Source organism: Theropithecus gelada, chromosome 2 (genome assembly GCF_003255815.1).
Source record: "Theropithecus gelada isolate Dixy chromosome 2, Tgel_1.0, whole genome shotgun sequence".
Lineage (NCBI taxonomy): Eukaryota > Metazoa > Chordata > Mammalia > Primates > Cercopithecidae > Theropithecus > Theropithecus gelada.
Genome location: NC_037669.1, coordinates 9977720 through 9999610, shown reverse-complemented (window position 1 = coordinate 9999610; position 21891 = coordinate 9977720). Strand labels below are relative to the sequence as shown.

Here is a 21891-nt window from a genome sequence, read left to right as displayed (position 1 = left end):
CATCAAACTGTAATGATATGGTAAATAAATATGACTATTAATTTCTTTTGAATCTGTAAACTTAGGATTCCATAGCAACTCAGAATTATAATTAATTTTCTTGATGATACCTTCTCTACCATAAATGGATGGTAGGGAGCTTTAAGATCTTTTAATAATGTAATCAATTGCATGACTACTCAAAATTAGACTCCTTTGCTCCTAGTTTGAAAATTGGGAATTCATTTTTTGTTGCTTAAGTATACCACAAAGTTCAGTAAATTCCTTGCCTTAAAACTTTTCATATCCATTCTGTGATGGTTAATATTAAATGTCAACCTGATTGGATTGAAGGATGCAAAGCATTGTTGTTTTCTGGGTGTGGCTGTGAGGGTGTTGCCAGAGGAGATTAACCTTTGAGTCAGTGGACTGGGAGAGGAAGACTCGCCCTCAATGGGGGTGGGCACCATCCAATCGGCTACCAGCGCCACTAGAACAAAGCAGGCAGGAAAAAGTGGAGTAAGCTGACTTGCTGAGTCTTCTGGTTTTCATGTTTTTCCCATACTCAATGCTTCCTGCCCTTGAACATCAGACTCTAGGTTCTTTGGCCTCTGGACCCTTGGACGGACTTACACCAGTGGTTTTCCAGGGGTTCTGGGGCCTTTGGTCACAGACTGAAGGCAGCACTCTCAGCTTCCCTACTTTTGAGACTTTGGGACTCAGACGGACACACTACTGGCTTGCTTGCTCCTCACCTTGTAGATGACCATCGTGGGACTTCATCTTGTCATCGTGTGAGTCCGTTTATACATCTATCCTATTAGTTCTGTCCCTCTGGAGAACCTTAATTAATATACATTCTTTCTCTGTTTCCTTAGCTCATGCTCTGGTCCAGGCCATCATCATGTCACACTTTAGCTGCTAAAATCATGTTTGTCTTTCTTTCACCTCTCTTTCCTCAAAGCCTTTCTTTCTATAGCTGTTCAGATACCAATTTCTTTTTTCAGTGCTCTAACTTTAAAAGAATTTATATTGCGACTAATGTGCTAAGGTAAAAGACAATAGCTAGGGCTATTCAATGGCAGAAGCAAAATTACTTACAGATAATACAGAGTCATTTAATGAATTCGTAAAGAAGTTACAAAACACTATTTGAACGAGTGAGAGAGTATTTAGTGAGGAGGTAATAAACAAAATAGAAATGTACATTTTGATGTGCTAGATACCCTGTCAACAAACAGAAGGTAACAAAGTAAAAGTAGCTGCCAGTGTCAGGCACCAGTGCTGGCTTCCCCCTCTCACTTTATGCTGCTCTTTGTCACACAGTCCCAGAGGCAGCTCTGCAGGTGGGAGAGCCTCTTTTCATAAAATTCTCACTAAAAGAGCCCACACTCAAATCGAAAAGTAACAGAGTCAGGAAAGGAAGGGGTGAACTCTTCTTTTTCTTTTAAATTATTTTTCCCTCACTTAGGTCTTTCCCCCAAATCCTTTAGAGTAGCCACTGAATCTCCAAATTAGAAATCTTCATTTCATTGTTACCCTCAACGTAGTTATAGCACTAAGAACACAGGGTCTTTGCTTTATGTCTCATTGACTAAAAGGCCCAGTTCAGGTATTTGCCCATAACACCGCCATTTTTGTTCTAAAAGGAGTATATAAGATCTCAACTTCCTGTTAGATAGAAACTGCTTAATACCTTAAATGGTAGCCTTATGATTTGTTTTGCTTTGAATGTAACATTTATTTGCATTTATTTTCCAATGTTTCAAAAATCTCAAAACACATTCTAAAAAGAGTTTCAGCCTACACACCGAGACATGAGATAAGGTGGCCTTTCAAAACTCACTGTCCTCAAGAAGTTTTATAAGCTGGAACTGAGATTGGTTTATGCAATCAGTCAAGGTCAGTTCAAGATCACACACAAATCCTCAATGGAACTGTGATTCAAGTGCAGCTATCCTGACTACCAAGCTTATAAATTTCGAACAACTGACTAATGTTTGCAAAAGTTCATGAGGTTAGATTTTAAGTTGCAAAGAAATAAATAAGCGACAAATAACTAATCATCATCACCACAGGAGAACATTGTTACCAATACCCAGACAATATTTTTATCAAAATTCACCATTTGGAAAAAGGCCACTCAATCTCACTGAGTGCAGTTTTCACCATTAAAAGAAGGGTGGGCTATATGTATTTGATGGGACTTTGGAAGTCCAAATGCAATATATTAGGTATAGATTTGTACTGCCGCTATTCTTTCTAAACTACTACCCTTCTTTCTAAAATGTGAAAGTGAGTGTTACGGAACACTCAAAGCAATCATTCAGTATTTCACCTCCCTACTTTCCATTTGTACTTCAGTCCACTTGCTAGTCTCAACATAAAGAGGTGTAAAACCAGGAGACTTAATTCTTACAAATACCCACGCTTTGGTACTAAAATAACGCTACCTCCTACATTTCACCAGAGCTGCAAAATGCTTGCTTACCGCTGTTTCCAAGGGTGGCTCAAAAGATCCTGCAAGGACTAAAGAAATAATAAATCAGGAAATGTAGAGTACCTAACCTAATTTGTAATTTTGCGTGCTCACACAATTTAAAATGACACATTACAAATATTTATTTAGAAGAAGGTATTTCTAAATTGTATTATTTCGTATGAATAGTGAAGAAATATTTCCTGAAGGGAGGGTGAAAAAACATTTAGTATTTATAAACACAGAAAAATAACTGAAGAAAATCAAGTGAATACATTGAAAAGTAGCTATTATTATTCAACATATAACCACAATAAATTCATAATTTAATATTTTCTAATTGGTATTGCCTTAGAGTGACTGGGTGTATTTTTGTCCTTTTTTGTTTATATTTTTGTGTACTTCAGTCAGTATTTCCAAATTTCCTTGTAAAAAAGCCTTTTGGTATTAAAAGCTGTAGTATTTTGTATGGATGCCCATGCAGTGATATTTGAAAAATACAAGTTTCTCATTCATTTTGTACTTGATGTTAAAATTATTTTCATAAAGTATTTATTCTATTAAAAGAAAATACCCTGCATAGAGTCGATACATTGAGACCATTTATTAGGATCATCATTGATTGCAGACAATTTACATTGGAGCCTGCACATTGTAGATTATAAATTAGAGTTATTTCCTGGCTCAGGGTACATACACTCCTGACTGTAACTCAAAGCACAGTAAAGGCACCTATTATAAGCTGAACCAATCTTTCTCTCTCCTGGCGTGTGGAAACTGGAACAGAAAAGTACAAAATACAGTGGCCTCTAAGTCTAAGTTTTTACGTATAATAAACTTTAGGTTGGTGCTCTAGAGCTAAGTTTACTCCTGCCTCAAACTAAAAAAAGAAGAAAAAAGCTCCATTTCCAAAATATATAGATTCACCATAAGGGAGGGCATCACGCTCTAAAAGTCTGATGCAAACGATGAAGAAAGACAAAGAACAGGAAAAACGCTAAAAATGAAACAGTAAACTTTAAATAATCCATCTTATCGAAAATACATTTTGTTGTTATGGATCAAAACTATGTGCTTAAAAATAGAATTGAATTTGGCTGTTATGCACAAGTAGTTTTTTGATATTGTTAAGATTTTCTTATACATACTAAGGAATTATAGTAATAATGCTATTTTGAAATTTACTTAAGAATGTATCTTTACCCTGAACTTTGCTGAAGTTGTTTATCAGCTTAAGGAGATTTTGGGCTGAGATGATGAGGTTTTCTAAATATACAATCATATCATCTGCAAAGAGAGACAATTTGGCTTCCTCTTTTCCTATTTGAATACGCTTTATTTCTTTCTCTTGCTTCATTGCCCTAGTCAGAACTTCCAACACTATGTTGAATAGGAGTGGTGAGTGAGGCCATCCTTGTCTTGTGCCGGTTTTCAAAGGGAATGCTTCCAGCTTTGGCACATTCAGTATGATATTGGCTGTGGGTTTGTCATAAATAGCTCTTATTATTTTGAGATATGTTCCATCGATACCTGGTTTGTTGACAGCTGTTAACATGAAGGGCTGTTGAATTTTGTTGAAGACCTTTTCTGCATCTATTGAGATAATCATGTGGTTTTTGTCATGGTTTCTGTTTATGTGATGGATTATGTTTATTGATTTGTGTATGTTGAACCAGCCTTGCATCCCAGGTACAAAATTGACTTGATCATGGTGGATAAGCTTTTTGATGTGCTGCTGGATTCCATTTGCCAGTACTTTATTGAGGATTTTCACATCAATGTTTTTCAGGGATATTGGCCTGAAATTTTCCTTTTTTGTCGTGTCTCTACCAGGTTTTGGTATCAGGATGATGCTGGCCCCATTAAATGAGTTAGAGAGGAGTCCCTCTTTTTCTATTGTTTAGAATAGTTTCAGAAGGAATGGTAACAGTTCCTCTTCGTACCTCTGGTAGAATTCGGCTGTGAATCCATCTGGTCCTGGACTTTTTTTGGTTTGTATGCTATCCATTACTGCCTCAATTTCAGAACTTGTTATTTATTCAGGGATTCAACTTCTTCCTAATTTAGACTTGGGAGGGTGTATGTGTCCAGGAATTTATCCATTTCTGCTAGTTGTTCTGGTTTATTTGCATAGAAGTGTTTATAGTATTCTCTGATGGTAGTTTGTATTTCTATAGTATTCCTATAGAATATTCTATATACCTGCATAGGCATAGAATATTCTATATTCTATAGAATGCTACAGAATAGAAGTTTGTATAGAAGTATTCTATAGAATATCACAGGATAGAAGTTTGAATAGAATTCTATAGAATAGAATATAGAACACTATAGAATTCTATAGAACTACCACTTCTATAGTATTCCCTGATGGTAGATGGTATTTCTGTGGAATCAGTGGTGATATTTCCTATATCATTTTCTATTGCATCTATTTAATTCTTCTCTCTTTTCTTCTTTATCAATCTGGCTAGCAGTCTATCTATTTTGTTGATCTTTTCAAAAACCAGATCCTGGATTCATTGATTTTTGAAGGTTTTTTCGTGTCTCTATCTCCTTCAGTTCTGCTCTGATCTTAGTTCTTTTTTGTCTTCTGCTAGCTTTTGAATTTGTTTGCTGTCCCTTCTCTAGTTCTTTGAATTTTTATGTTAGGGTGTCAATTTTAGATCTTTCCTGCTTTCTCTAGTGGGCATTTATTGCAAAATCAATGTGCAAAAATCACAAGCATTCCTATACACCAATAACAAACAGAGAACCAAATCATGAGTGAACTCCCATTCCCAATTGCTACTAAGAGCATAAAATACATACAAGGTATGTGAAGGACCTCGTCAAGGAGAACTACAAACCACTGCTCAAAGAAATAAGAGAGGTCACAAACAAATGAAAAAAACATTTCATGCTCATGTATAGGCATAATCAATATGGTGAAAATGGCGATACTGCCCAAAGTAATTTTATAGATTCAATACTATTGCCATCAAACTACCACTGACTTTCTTCACATAATTGGAAAAAACTACTTTAAAGTTCATATGGAAACAAAAGAGAGCCCTCATAGCCAAGATAATCCTAAGCAAAAAGAACAAAGCTGGAGGCATCACACTACCTGACTTCAAACTATACTATAAGTCTACAGTAACCAAAACAGTATGGTACTGGTACCAAAACAGATATATACACCAATGGAACAGAACAGAGGCCCCAGAAATAACACCACATATCCAAAACCATCTGATCTTTGACAAACCTGACACAAACAAGCAATGGGGAAAAGATTCCATATTTAATAAATGGTGTTGGGAAAACAGGCCCATATGCAGAAAACTGAAACTGGACCCCTTCCTCACACCTTATACAAAAAAACAACTCAAGATGGATTAAAGACTTAAATGTAAGACCTAAAACCATAAAAACCCTAGAAGAAAACCTGGGCAATACCGTTCAGGACATAGGCATGGGCAAAGACTTCTGTGTAAAACATAAAAGCAATGGCAAGAAAAGTCAAAATTGACAAAAGGGATCTAATTAAACTAAAGAACTTCTGCACAGCAAAAGAAACTCTAATCAGTGTGGACAGATAACTTACAGAATGAGAAAAAAAATTTGCAATCTATCCATCTGACAAAGGGCTAATATCCAGAATCTATAAAAACTTAAACAAATTTGTAAGAAAAAAAAAACAAACAACCCCATCAAAAAGTGGGCAAACCATATGAACAGAAACCTCTCAAAAAGACACTTATGCAGCCAACAAACATGAAAAAGGCTCATTATCACTGGTCAATAGAGAAATGCAAATCAAAACCACAATGAGATACCATCACACGCCAGTTAGAATGACAATCATTCAAAATTCAGGAAACAACAGATGCTGGAGAGGATGTGGAGAAATAGGAATGCTTTTACACTGTTGGTGGGAGTGTAAATTAGTTCAACCATTGTGGAAGACAGTGTGGTGATTCCTCAAAGATCTAGAACTAGAAATACCACTGGACCCAGTAATCCCATTACTGGGCATATACCCAAAGGATTATACATTTATTCTACTATAAAGACACATGCACACATATGTTTATTGCAGCACTATTCACAATAGCACAGACTTGGAACCAACCCAAATGTCCGTCAATGATAGACTACATAAAGAAAATGTGGCATATATACACCATGGAATACTATGAAGCCATAAAAAAAGATGAGTTCATGTCCTTTGCAGGTACATGGATGAAACTGGAAACCATCATTCTCACCAAACTATCACAAGAACAGAAAACCAAACACTACATGTTCTCACTCATAAGTGGGAGTTGAACAAGGAGAATACATGGACACAGGGAGGAGAACATCACACACTGGGGCCTGTCGTGGGGTCGGGGGATAGCATTAGGAGAAATACCTAATGTAGGTGATGGTTGATGGGTGCAGCAAACCACCATGGCACATGTATACCTAAGTAACAAAACAGAACATTCTGCACATGTACCCCAGTACCTAAAGTATAATAATAAATAAAAATAAAAAGGAATGTTAGAATATCTTAAATTCCCATGGTGTCTATGCTGATCCTGATTAAAGACGATTTAACATGGAGACACTTGTCACCAGAAATCACTATGTCTCCAAGATATCAGGCCCCGATGCAGTATATTGTTACTCTTTATATTTGACAAATGGTACATAGTTCAGTTACAATTACTTCAAAGGAATTCACTTTATCAAAAAAGTCTGTTTTCAGTCATGAATATTTTCAAGTAGAATTATTTTTTTCTAGGCTCATGAAGGATAATTTTATCAACTACTTACTCATTTTGCATCTCTTGGAAGAGTTTATTATGCAACAAGTAAAATTACAGTTACTTACCTGCAGATTGCTTGATGTAGTAATTTCCCTTGTCCTATATCCCTTCCACCACACCCACATATAGATGGTATGTGACAACTTGCCACTTGAGGCCAAAATCCATGTTTTATTTATTTTAGTATTCTCAAAGCCCAGCATATTTCCCAGGACATAACAATATTTTATAGATATCCATGCAATTGAACCGAAATTGTGACTTGGAAATCTTTCAAATATGCTTAGGTGTGCACAGATTGACACTTGTTTAGTGAAGCCTGCCTTCCTTGAAAGCTCCTAATTCTCAAAATGGAGAATCTGAAGTATCACCAAAAAAATAAATAAATAAATAAAAAACAAAAAATAAAAAAAATCAAGGCATTTTCCAGGAAAATGGTCACTCTTTGCATTATTTATTCCTTTGTTTTCGGAGAGGAAAATATATACACAATGGTGGTGACTATCTACTCAGTCTGAGTCTAGACAGTTCGTCATCCCATTTCTACTGCCACGACCATCTAAAATGATACTCCCAGATGATTTTAAGTCATTGCAATCATTGTTGACCATGTGCTAATTATGTATGTCTTACCAACTTATAAATATACTTATAAAATATGTACCTAGAAACATACATGATTAAAAGATAACGGAAGCCAAATTTTCATCAGAACACGCTTTCTTTCTAGCTGCTCTATTCAACATGAAATAGGCTCCTCAATTATCAGTGAGCTGCTGTAACTGCAGACAACCTAGCACGGTACCCATCACACAGCAGATGACTAGCAAGTATTTGTTGAATGATAAAACAAATACATAAATTCATCATTAGAAAGTAGAATAAAACTGTTCAGTGTTTGTTAAAATAATCTTTCTCTCCATAGGGTTTTAGTAAAATATATGTTTACAAACAACAATGGGCAACAGCTCTCAAAAGGACTTAATTCAAGAATTCAGTCATTTTTACATGGTCATCAGCACTTAGTTGTAGAAAATGTCACTTTTATTTCAAAAAACATTGCAGAAAGATTATCAAAAGTAGGCATATAATTTCTCTAAAATATAATATCAAACATGGAAATTATCCTGATTTTGATGTCCAAAATTTAAAATTTGTGGAAACAATTCAGGCATGCATATGTTGCTTTGAATGTCAACATTTCAGCCTTGATGCTTATAGCTTAACATGTTGTTATATCATGTAACCACTAAAATGTATAACATATATTATCATTATTTAAAATTGCTGGACTCAAAATGCACAGGCCTAAAGAAGTAAATGTAATAATTATACAATCCACAACTAAAGATTCTCTTTATGTTTAGAAAATTTCCAATAATGGCTTCATCTTTAGCAAAAGTAGGATTTAAATATGAGACAAAATGTTTTGAACAGATCACTCAGAAAGAGTGACTTTGAAATACAGAACCAGAAACTATGATTCACACAGAAAAAAAGAAGAAAAAAGGAAAGAAAGAAAGGAGGGAGGGAGGGACGAAGGAAGGAAGGAACAAAGGAAGGAAGGAGGGAAGGAAGGAAGGAGGGAGGGAGGGAGGGAGGGAGAGAAGGAAGGAAGGAAGGAAGGAAGGAAGGAAGGAAGGAAGGAAGGAAGGAAGGAAGGAAGGAAGTCTTTTTCAGCATAACGAAGCATGAAGTGAATTGAGCTTGCTATAAGAAAACTCAAGTTTCTCTTTTTTTTGAGACAGGATCTTGCTGTGTTGCCCTGGCTGTATTGGTTCACTGCAACCTCTGCCTCCTGGGTTCAAGCAATTCTGCTTCAGACTCCTGAGTAGCTGGGATTGCAGGTGCACACCACCATGCCTGGCTAATTTTTGTATTTTTAGTGGAGATGGGGTTTCACCATGTTGCCCAGGCTCATCTCAAACTCCTGACCCAAACTCAAACCACCTGCCTCAGCCTCCCAAAGTGCTGGGATTACAGGTATGAGTCACCTCACCTGGCCAGAAAACTCAAGTCTCTTCATTGCTTTGTCATTTACTACTCAAGTTGTTTACACATGTAAACCTCAGTGTCTTTATATATAAAATAGGAATGCCTACTGTATAGTAGTGTTGAGAACCCAAAGAGAAAAGGTATACATGCTGAATGTTATCTAATAACTTTACTGTATAACTATAAGCTATCATTAATTTCACATTTTTATTGTACAGATATATAATAGCTGCATTTTTAAAAGAAAACCAAAAGAAGCGTAATGGTAGCCAAATGTAATACCTGCTTTACTCAGTGAATCTTTAATAAAGCCTGTCAAGTTGATTGATAGCAGCTGGGGAGATATACAGTCAGGTGGCATGGATTGGCATAGAGCCAGGAGAACCTGTACCTCCAATTCTGGTTCATCTCATTTTTCTTCTCTTTATCAGTCTTAGTTTTAGGACACTTTACTCATGTTTTTCCTCTTCCATTGTTCCCAGTATTAGTGTAAAATTATCAGCAGAATAATTGGCTAATTAACACCAATGATTTTAAGCTATGTCTTTTTTTTTTTTTTTTTTTTTTGAGACAGAGTCTCGCGCTGTGTCACCCAGGCTGGAGTGCAGTGGCGCGATCTCGGCTCACTGCAAGCTCCGCCTCTCAGGTTCACGCCATTCTCCTGCCTCAGCCTCCGAGTAGCTGGGACTACAGGCGCCCGCCACCACGCCCGGCTAGTTTTTTGTATTTTTAGTAGAGACGGGGTTTCACCATGTTAGCCAGGATGGTCTCGATCTCCTGACCTCGTGATCCACCCGCCTCGGCCTCCCAAAGTGCTGGGATTACAGGCTTGAGCCACCGCGCCCGGCCTTAAGCTATGTCTTTAATAGATTTTTATTTCGATTTCTTTAGGAAATTTTTGAGGATTATTTTTTAAAAATTTAAGTAGAAATATGGAGAAGAAAATTACAAAAAAGTCATGTATTTTACATTTTTTATATAAAAACACAAGCACACAGAGATGTATCTGTTGAATGTGTGTGTTACGGGCTCCTGGAGATGTTTGTTCAAAGTATTTTTGTCAATAATAGGAAGGAATTGAAGTGTTCTTTCCTGAGCATTAAGTGATCAGATTGTGCTACTTCAATTGTTTTTTTTTTTTTTCACCTGCAAAGAAACAGACACTACGATCTAATTGATTGTTTTTTCCATTGCCAAATACCACATAGCATTTATGTGGTGTTTCAATGACCTCTACTCCCCACTTGCTCTGTCTCCCTATACCCACTGTCTTCCAAATGCTTATCAACTATTTATAACAGAGGTGCTCAGATTTGTGTAAAACGAAAGAGAAGAGGATTATAACAAGTGAATGTTGCCTTAGCTACATCTATTCTAGATCTCTCTGACCCATAAGGATCTATAAATTTTCCTCTTGATTCTTCTTTTCTATTTAGTTTTTGCAGATTCTTAAGTATTATAAGACTTCATACTTAGGCTGTGCAGAAATGAAGTGGAATTGTAATTGAGTTTCTACTTTGTAAGCTAATGATTTCTGATTTTGGGGTGCTCACAAAGCAGACAGGGAACTCGTTAAAATACAATTCTGGTCCAACCACCAGTGATGGGGCGTCAATGAACACCTTTTATTACTCTGCTGGTTGGTGTCAGAGGCAGAATTTAAATTCAGATCTGACTCTGTCTCCTGTGTCACAACGTCCCGTTTAAAGCTATACAATTTAAACAGTAAACAAGAATCATTTATTGAATATTTGATGCATGTTTTTATGATGGCCTAAGGGCTTTCTCAGTTAGAAACCACGTATTTTACTAGCCAAGGCTGGAAACAGACAAGGTCTATTATGACATCTGATGAGTGAATCAGCGTCTAGAATTGTGCTTTCCAAAACAGTAAGTACTGGGCATGGGAGGATATTGAGTATTTGAAATATGGCTAGTGTGGCAGAAACCAAATTTTTACATTTTACTCTATTTTAATTAATTTATATCTAAATATCTACACGTGACAACCAAATTGTTCAGCTCAGCCCAGATATGGAACATTCTCATCATCATGGAATGTTCTCTTGGACAATGCTGACTATAACGTATCCTTCTGTCTTATTTTTATTTTTATTTTTTTGGAGATGGAGTTTTGCTCTTGATGCCTAGAGTGGAGTGCAGTGGTGCAATCTCAGTTCACGGCAACCTCTGCCTCCATGGTTCAAGTGATTCTCCTGCCTCAGCCTCCCAAGTAGGTGGGGTTATTGGCGTCCGCCACCACGCCCGGCTAATTTTTGTATTTTTAGTAGAGATAGGGTTTCGCCATGTTGGCCAGGCTGGTCTCAAACTCCTGACCTCAGGTGATCCGCCTGCCACAGCCTCCCAAAGTGCTGGGATTACAGGTTTGAGCTACCATGCCTAGCCCTTCTGTCTTAATCTATGTGTATCTTCAACAGTTTGAAATGATATGCTGCTATTTAATAAAAGTCAGCTGCCAAGATCAATGGCAGAGGCTGCCCAGGTTACATTTAAAATGACTGGCATCCAGATGCCATTGCTCTCAGGAATATTTCAGTTAAAATCAAGGCAAAAGCTACACCTGGATTCTAAGTTCTTCACTACCTGACATTAGTTGAATGTCTGTGGAGAAATATCCTTGATTGTTTGGTCTTATTTTTTTCATTTATCAATGGACACAAGCTGCTGATCACATTAAACATGGTAAGAAGTTGTAAAAGCCTGAATTTGCTGCCTTCATCTTTATTTTACGTCAATTAGAAATATGACAGTATTAGTTTCACCTTAGCCAATTCCCCCACTAGACACCTATCTCCCCTGGGAAGAGATTCCTGAATATTCACTTTTTTGTTGTTGTTGTTTTTGAGGCAGAGTCTCATTCTATCACCCAGGCTGGAGTGCAGTAGCACGAGCTCGGCTCACTGCAAACTTCGCCTCCTGGGTTCAAGCAATGCTCTTGCCTGAGCCTCCCGAGTAGATAGGATTACATGAATATTCACACTTAAAGTCTCTGACAGAGACCCCTAGGAAAGGGGGTTCAGCCTAATTCTCCTTTACTTGATTTGACTGACCACTCACAGCATATTTCAGTAAATAAATCCATGTAAACAAGGCTTTTCCAACTCTAACATGACATGTGTGCTGCTATCCTGAGTTTTTCGTTCATAGCCAGGACCCTTGGAAACTTACACTTCCAGATAGCATGAAACGCTACCCAGGATGCCTCTTGGAGCTCACAGTGGCAGTAGCAATTGTTGTGAGGCAGTGATCAGCACTTGTTCTTTTTCTGAGCTGTTTGTCCTTCCTCCCTCCTTCCCTCCTTCCCTCCCTCCTTCCCTTCTTTTCTTCCTTCCATGCTCAGTAACATTTATCAATACATAAATCCAAGCTCAAGGGTGCAGAACTCTTGAGAGAGTTGACTTGCCTAAACCCAAGTGTCTCAATCACAGCTGCATTTTATAATCATTTGAGATATAATTAAAATATTCTGATACTGCATACCCCGAAAGACTGTGTTTGGAAAGTCCCCCAAGTGATTTTACTGTGTAACTAGGGCTAAGAACCACTGGCAACATAATCTGAGACAGAAAGAAGAGTGGGGCTAAAGATGAAGCTTTAACAGTAGCAGCCACATGTAGGAGATGGTATAATCAATGACACAGACAACCCATTCCTTTCCTTTTCTCTCTTGCTCTCATGTGCTGTCTTCACTAGTACAATATGTGTGCGTTACTATGGTCTAACTCATCTCACCTTCTTCACTTAGTCTCTGGTATAACTTGGAATGCTTGCTTGCTCAAGATAAGCCTTAAAATTGGTGAGTGTTAGACAGGCAAATGCAGATTAAAAGATCATGTGTAGAAAACCGTAATATGGAATCTTTTAAAATGGTTTTAATTTCAAACTCTTGCATTTGATAGGTATTACTGTCTAAGAATCCCTTCAACTAAGATATCACATAGAAATTGAACCACTCTTGGGAACAGATGGTGAGGATGAAAAACGAAAAAAAAAAAAACAAAAAGAAGGAAATTGAACCACTGACATGCGAGGGAATAGATATGTTAGATTGCCAAAGGATTTCTTTTCTTTCTTCAGTGCTCTCTGTTGTTTTACTGAAACTGACGTTTAGAACTACAATAGAGTTAGAAAAAACATAGTATCAAAAACAGAAACCTATCATACTAAAAACACAAACACATACATAGGCTTTTTCCAACCCAACTAAGCTATTACAACATCTGGGAAAGGAAAATTAAGTAAAGTTAGTCCAGGCCGGGCACAGTGGTTCACACCTGTAATCCCAGAACTTTGAGAGGCCAAGGCAGGAGGATCGCTTGAGCTCAAGAGTTCCGGACTAGCCTGGATAACATGCTGAAACCCAGTCTATACAAAAAACACAAAAATAATTAGCTGGGCATGGTGGCACGTGCCTGTACTCCCAGCTAATCTGGAGGCTGAGGCAGGAGAATTGCTTGAACCAGGGAGGCGGAGGATGCAGTGAGCCAAGATCATGCCACTGCATTCCCTGAGCAACAAAATGACACCCTGTCTCAAAAAAAAAAAAAAAAAAAAAGTGCATACTTCAGCAATTCATAGAACTGGTGTATTTATTATTTCAAGGCAGTGTAAAGATGCAGGAATATATTACCATATTTCCCAAATATGGCGTGATTTTTTTTTCTCCTCATAATGATCCCTCAGAAAAGAGGAGGTTGCCTTATATTCAAACCTTTACAAATCCTTTATGACAAGTTGCTCTCCGTTTCCTCCAGGAAAGATATATTAGCTTGAAATATCCCAAATCAATTCTAGTTTTCTAGTTTTAGATGCTTTTTAGAAGATAACTTATAGAATCACTAAAAGCGGAAGCAAGGACATTTCATATAGATTTTGTCTTTGTGCCTGAGGATTTGACCTCACAATTGGAGATGTCACTGTAAACATGACTCTTTAAAATCTCCTTAAAAGCAGTGTAAGAGTTGCTATAAAGTGGAGATTGTCATTACACACCTGTGGGATGAATGAACAACAACAAAAAATGTTCTAATATTATAAAAGTTTATAGTTGCCGCGAGGGACAAATTTCTTGTTGACAGTGTGCTATGCTTTCAAAAACTGCTAATAAGCAAGATTGTTTCATTAAACACAGGGATGGAAAAAAGTCATATTTATAAATTAATATTTTTCCATATTACATTAAATATGTATGTATAATCAAGTTGACAAATTAAATAGTATAATAATACATTTAGTTGTTTAACGAACATTTCTAAAAGTCTGTTTTTTTAGAACACTTTCTTTGGCTTCGGTTTTAAGCAAATGAGACATTTCCTTAAAATTGGCACCACGTTAGAGCTGAGCATACAGTTTAATTATTTATTTACTAATATTTGTAATCAATTAATACTAAAAGCAAAAACAGGTTGTTTAATATCTGTGAGTGACTTTGTGTATGCATTTGATTTTTTTTTACTAATAGAACTTCATTTGTTTGAAAGAAAACTAAAACTGTAAATTAAATCTCTTTCTAAATAATAAAGTTCTACTGGAGTATTAGGTATTAACCCTCCATGACAGTAAATTTTATATTAACTGTCGATATGTTAATAATTTTATATTAAATGTCAATATGACTGGGCCACAGTTCCCAGAGGTTTGGTTAAACAATCATCTAGATGTTTCTGTGAAGGTGTTTTTTTAGATGAGTTTAACATTTAAATTAGTAGACTTCAAGTAAAGCAGATTATTCTCCGTAACGTGGATAGGCCACACTCCATCAGTGGAAGTCCTTATGAGAAAGTGTGAAGTCCTCTAAGTCCCCTGTAGAAGAGGAGATTCTCCCTGACACTGCCTCTGGACATGAACTGCAACAGAATCTCTTTGGGTCTCCAGCCTACCAGCCTGCCCTGTATTTGTCAAACTTGCAGGACCCCAAAATTACTTGAGCCAATTTATTAAAATAAATATAGATCAATTGATCTATCTATCTATCTATCTATCTATCTATCTATCTATCTATCTATTCATTTTGTTTCCCTGGAGGACCCTAACACTTCCTCTATCTCTGGTTCATTTTTCTGCATAGCACTTGTCCCCTTTTAATGTACTATAAAATGAATTTCATTTGCATGTTTCTTTATTGTCTGTCTCCTCCACTAGACTGTATTTCCCAAAAAGGCAGATACCATTAACTTTCTGCTCCCTAATTTTAATGCCTGGTACAAAGGGACTCTCAATAAATATTTATCAAATAAATGAATTAGATACTTCATCTGTCCTTCATTATATATTTAATATTTAAAACAAACTAAAGATTTCATTTTAAATCTAGAGTACATTAAAAAAACCATCATAACAATGAACAAATACAATGAATACATATTAAAGGTGGACGAGCACATTTATTAGACTGTATGTGATATTTTAATTGTTTAAATGGAACTGATTTGAAGTTATCTTACTATTACCTACACAGATTCATTAAAAAATATATTAAGACTAATAGCCAATTTTAAGAATAAGAACAGCTAATATATAAATAGTTATTTATATCCTATATAATATAAATGTATCTTAAGCAACAGTCCCATATTTTCATTACAGTTATGAACTCACTTTTTCATTTAATAATGGATGAAGGCTTAGATATTTGGTGTACATTTTTAGTTGTTTGCTTGAATTATGTAACATGAATTTCCTTTGTTCTCTGGGAATATTTAATCAAAATCTATTATCCAGTAAGAAGCTGAAATTAGTTAATGAAGTCCAATTCAACTTTTAAAAAGACAGCTTCTTTCTTAATTTCAGTTTATTTTGGAAACATGAAATACTTCAACATTATGTGAATCATTTTTACAATTCTTACTTTCAGAGCAAATTCATGAACATAAAATCATTAAACTTTCCAAAATCATATTGTATCTTCCAAATATATAAAACTGATTTTCATAAAAATAATATTATATTATCAGGAGAAAGAAAAAAAAAACTCAAACTATAAACAAAACAGCTACAAGAGTGAGAAAATATGGTATCTAGAAAGAAAATGGTTGTTAAGAGAAGGTATAAAACTATTTTTGAAACAGAATTAAAAGTGTTTATTTTATTAAAAAGTTGACATAGGTTATCTTTGGTGTTTATGACTTGCAAACTAAAGTATTTAATATTTAACATGTTTAAATACAAGCAGCAGCAGTTTGGTAATCAAAAGGAATAATTTGAATCATCTCAGAAAAGTAAATTTATTGTAATTAGGATATTTTAGAATACGATTAAAACATTTGAAAGAAAATGTATTCACCTTTCTTGTCATCGAAGTACAGAGTCTGTTGAGCTGGATTTGACCACTGGAGGGAGGTGTTATCATTTTGATCAACCCTGCAGGTCAAAATTGCAGTTCCGCCTTCAACAACGGTTACATTCTGTGTTAGTGGAAACTGCCCTTGGCTGCCTAAAAGGGGATTTAAAAAAATGTTGATTAAATGAAAGTCATAAAATGATTAACTGCCTAAAATCTACACTGGCCTTAACTTCTCATGCAAAATAAAATTTAAAACAACCAAACAACAACAAAACTATATATTACAAAAGACAGAAAAATAATTGAAAATCTTCAGAGAACAACAGCATTGACATATAATTAAGACTCCTTTGTACTCCCTACATGTTCTAGGAAATTTTTTTTCTCCTAGGCATACATAAAGATTTATATTCAAATAGTAATTATAATTATTAATTTCTCTAGGCTTTGCGTTAGTTAATATGGTACTAGACTTGGTCATTGTTGAAGATAAGGCACTGAAATAATTTTGGATAAGTTGAACTCTCTAGAGCAGTAGAGGAAGCATAAAATACTTCCCTGGTAGCTTTTATAATCCTGAATAAAGTTTTTGAAATATGGATACTAAAACTTTAGATTCAATTTCTGATAAAGGAAATCAAAAAAAGAATCCCACTTAACTAGGTTTTCTTGTAGAGTTAGCTCTTTTTAGAAATACATAATGTATTGTATAAAACAGTGGGAGTACTCTTTGAAAAGTGTAGGATATCCATTCAAGTTTTAAATGATTAATCCTAGGTGATACAGGTTAATACCCTTCTTTGTTCCTTTCTGTAGTTTCTTGTTTTTCTCCAAGTAATACATATTTATTTTATAATCAGAAAATACATATTTTTAAATGACCCTTGTTAATTTGGATATCATCAGTATGTAATCAAGGTTTTGCTCTTCCTAAGCATTTTACTAATTTATTAAAGTAATTAATGTAACAAATGTACTTAATAAGCGCAATTCTAATAGTTTAAACAAAATTTATGCACATGGATACATAATACATAAATTTCTCTTCAGCAAGATGATCTGAAGATAAACTCTGCTAAGTCTGATAACCATGATTAACATGGGTAAGAATGACTTTCTAGAACCAGGTTAAAATATTATTATGTAAGCAAGGTAGTTCATTAAGTCAAGGATAACTTACATATGCAAGAACACTGTAATGACTTAATCACATCCATGAAACGTATTTCCTTTTTATTCTTTAGTTTTGTAATGATTTGATAATTACTACAAGCACCACTTGAGGTTATGCTGGAACTATTGGCATAAGAATCTTATTAGCGGGGATTCCCGGGCCAGATGGCCAAACAGGAACAGCTCCGGTCTGCAGCTCCCAGTGAGACCAAGGCAGAAGGCAGGTGATTTCTACATTTCTAACTGAGATACCCAGTTCATCTCACTGGGACTGGTTAGTCAGTGGGTGCAGCCCATGGAGGGCAAGCAAAAAGTAGGGTGGGGTGTCACCTCACCCAGGAAGTGCAAGGGGTCAGGGAACTCCCTCCCCTAGACAAGAGAAGGCGTGACTAACTGTGCCATGAGGGATTGTGCTATACGGCCCAGATACTATGCTTTTCCCATGCTCTTTGCAACCCACAGACCAGGAGATTCCCTTGGGCGCCTATACCACAAGGGCCCTAAGTTTCAAGCACAAAACTGGGCAGCCATTTGAGCAGACACTGAGCTAACTACAGGAGTGTTTTTTTTTGGTTTTTTTTGTTTGTTTGTTTGTTTGTTTGTTTGTACCTCAGTGGTGCCTGGAACTCCAGCGAGACAGAACTGTTCACTCCAATGGAAAGGGGGCTGAAGCCAGGGAGCCAAGTGGTCTTGCTCAGTGGATCCCACCCCCACGGAGCCCAGAAAGCTAAAATCCACTGGCTTGAAATTCTCGCTGCCAGCAGAGCAGTCTGAAGTCGACCTGGGATTCTCAAGCTTGCCATTACTGACGCTTGAGTAAGCAGTTTTCCCCTCACAATGTAAACAAAGCCTCCAGGAAGTTCAGACTGGGTGGAGCCCACTGCAGTGCCAAAAATCCTCTGTTGCCAGACTGCCTCACTAGATTCCTCCTCTCTGAGCAGGGCATCCCTAAAAGAAAGGCAGCAGCCCTAGTCAGGGGCTTGTAGATAAAACTACCATCTTCCTGGACAGAGTCATTGGGGAAACGGACAACGGTGGGTGCAACTTCAACAGACTTAAACGTTACTGCCTGCCAGTTCTGAAGAGAGCAGTGGATCTCTGAATACAGTGCTTGAACTCTGCTAAGGGACAGATTGCATCCTCAAGCGGGTCCCTGACACCCATGCCTCCTGAGGTGGAGACACCTCCCAGCAGTGGTTGACAGACATCTCATATAGGAGAGCTCTGGCTGGCATCTGTCAGGTGACCCTCTGGGATGAAGCTTCCAGAGGAAGGAGCAGCCAGCAATCTTTGCTGTTCTGCAGCTTCTGCTGGTAATACCCAGGCAAACAGGGTCTGGAGTGGACCACCAGCAAAATCCAGCAGCACATTAAAAAGCTTATCCACCACGATCAAGTCATTTTCATCCTTAGGATGCAAGGCTGGTTCAACATACTCAAATCAACAAAAGTAATCCATCACATAAACAGAACCAATGACAAAAACCACATGATTATCTCAATAGATGCAGAAAAGGCCTTCGATGAAATTCAACACCCCTTCATGCTAAAAACACTCAATAAACTAGATATTGCTGGAACATATTTCAAAACATTAAGAGCTACTTATGGCAAACCCACAGCCAATATCATAATGAATGGGCAAAAACTGGAAGCATTCCCTTTGAAAACTGGCACAAGACAAGGATACCCTCTCTCACCACTCCTATTCAACATAGTATTGGAAATTCTAGCCAGAACAATCGGGCAAGAGAAAGAAATAAAGTGTATTCAAATAGGAAGAGAGGAAGTCAAATTATCCCTGTTTGCAGATGACATGATTGTATATTTAGAAAACTCCATCGTCTAAGCCCAAAAACTCCTTAAGCTGATAAGCAACTTCAACAAAGTCTCAGGATACAAAATCAATGTGCAAAAATCACAAGCATTCCTATGCACCAATAATAGGCAAACAGAGAGCCAAATCATGAGCAAACTCCCATTCACAATTGCTACAAAGAGAATAAAACACCTAGAAACACAACTTACAAGGAATGTGAAGGACCTCTTCAAAGAGAACTACAAACCACTGCTCAAGGAAATAGGAGGGACACAAACAAATGCAAAAATATTCCACGCTCATGGATAGGAAGAATCAATATTGTGAAAATGGCCATACTGCCCAAAGTAATTTATAGATTCAATGCTATCCCCATCAAGCTACCACTGACTTTCTTCACAGAATTAGGAAAAAAAAAAAAAAACTACTTTAAATTTAATATGGAACCAAAAAAGAGCCCATATAGCCAAGACAATCTTAAGCAAAAAGAACAAAGCTGGAGGTATTACACTAACTGACTTAAAACTATACTACAAGGCTACAGTAACCAAAACAGCATGGTACTGGCACCAAAACAGACATATAGACCAATGGAAAAGCACAGAGGCCTCAGAAATAATGCCACAAGTCTACAACCATCTGACCTTTGACAAACCTGACAAAAACAAGCAATGAAGAAAGGATTCTCTATTTAATAAATGGTGTTGGGAAACTGGCTAGCCATATGCAGAAAACTGAAACTGGACCCCTTCCTTACACCTTATACAAAAATTAACTCAAGATGGATTAAAGATTTAAACATTAAGACCTAAAACCATAAAAGCCCTAGATGAAAACCTAGGCAATACCATTCAGGACATAGGTATGGGCAAAGACTTCATGACTAAAACACCAAAGCAATTGCAACAAAATCCAAAATTAACAAATGGGATCTACTTAAACTAAAGAATTTCTACACAGCAAAAGAAACTATCATCAGAGTGAAGAGGCAACCTACAGAATGGGAGAAAAATTTTGCAATCTATCCATCTGACAAAGGTCTAATATCCAGAATCTACAAGGAACTTAAACAAATTTACAAGAAAAAAAACAAACAACCCCGTCAACAAGTGGGTGAAGGATATGAACAGACACTTTCTCAAAAGAAGACATTTATTCATCCAATAAACATATAAAAAAACTCATCATCACTGGTCATTAGAGAAATGCAAATCAAAACCACGGTGAGATACCATCTCACGCCAGTTAGAATAGCAATCATTAAAAAGTCAGGAAACAACAGATGCTGGAAAGAATGTGGAGATATAGGCCCGCTTTTACACTGTTGGTGGGAGTGTAAATTATCTCAACCATTGTGGAAGGCAGTGTGGTAACTCCTCAAGGATCTAGAACTAGAAACACCATTTGACCCAGCAGTCCCATTACTGGTATATATCCAAAGGATTATAAATCATTCTGCTGTAGAGACACATGCACGCACATGTTTATTGCAGCTCTATTCACAATAGCAAAGACTTGGAACCAACCCAAATGCCCATCAATGTTAAATGGATAAAGAAAATGTGGCACATATACAACATGGACTACTATGCAGCCATAAAAAAAGGATGAGTTCATGTCGTTTGCAGGGACATGGATGAAGCTGGAAACCGTCATTCTCAGCAAACTAACACAGAAACAGAAAACCAAACACTACATGTTCTCAGTCATAAGTGGGAGTTGAACAATGGAACATATATATGGACACAAGGAGAGGAATATCACACACCGGGGCCTGTCGAGGTAGGGGGGTAATGGGAGGGATAGCATTCAGAGAAATACCTAATGTAGATGATGGGTTGATGGGTGCAGCAAACCACCATGGCACCTGTATCCCTATGTAACAAACCTACACATTCTGCACATATATCTCAGAACTTAAAGTAAAAAAAAAAAAAAATTACAAAGTTCTAAAACTCAGATGGTTTCTATTCAAAAAACAACAAGTTTTCTCCTAACTTTATAGAAGAGAATGTTTAATGTTATGCAACCAAAAGATTTTCCTAAAACTGGGCACTTGTGCTTTAGACAGGTAGTTTTCTTTTCTTTTCTTTTTTTTTTTAGATTGATTCTCACTCTCTTGCCAAGCTGGAGTGCAGTGGCACAATCTTGGCTCACTGCAACCTCCGCCTCCCAGGTTCAAGTGATTCTCCTGCCTCAGGCTCCCGAGTAGCTGGAACTACAGGTGCCCACCACCATGCCCAGTTAATTTTTGCATTTTTAGTAGAGATGGAGTTTCACCGTGTTAGCCAGGATGGTCTTGATCTCTTGACCTTGTGATCCACCCATCTCAGCCTCTTAAAGTG

At 36.8% G+C, this 21891-nt stretch overlaps 1 protein-coding gene across 3 annotated transcripts in view; it reads right to left on the bottom strand.

The window, feature by feature from the left end:
* The window catches only part of CADM2 (cell adhesion molecule 2), a 1080415-nt gene that overhangs the window by 235695 nt on the left and 822829 nt on the right, over positions 1-21891 (bottom strand). For all 3 annotated transcript variants that reach the window (XM_025377585.1, XM_025377584.1, XM_025377583.1), the window contains one exon: positions 16556-16705. In XM_025377585.1, coding sequence (XP_025233370.1) covers positions 16556-16705 — 150 coding nt within the window. The remainder of the gene's footprint in view (positions 1-16555; positions 16706-21891) is intronic.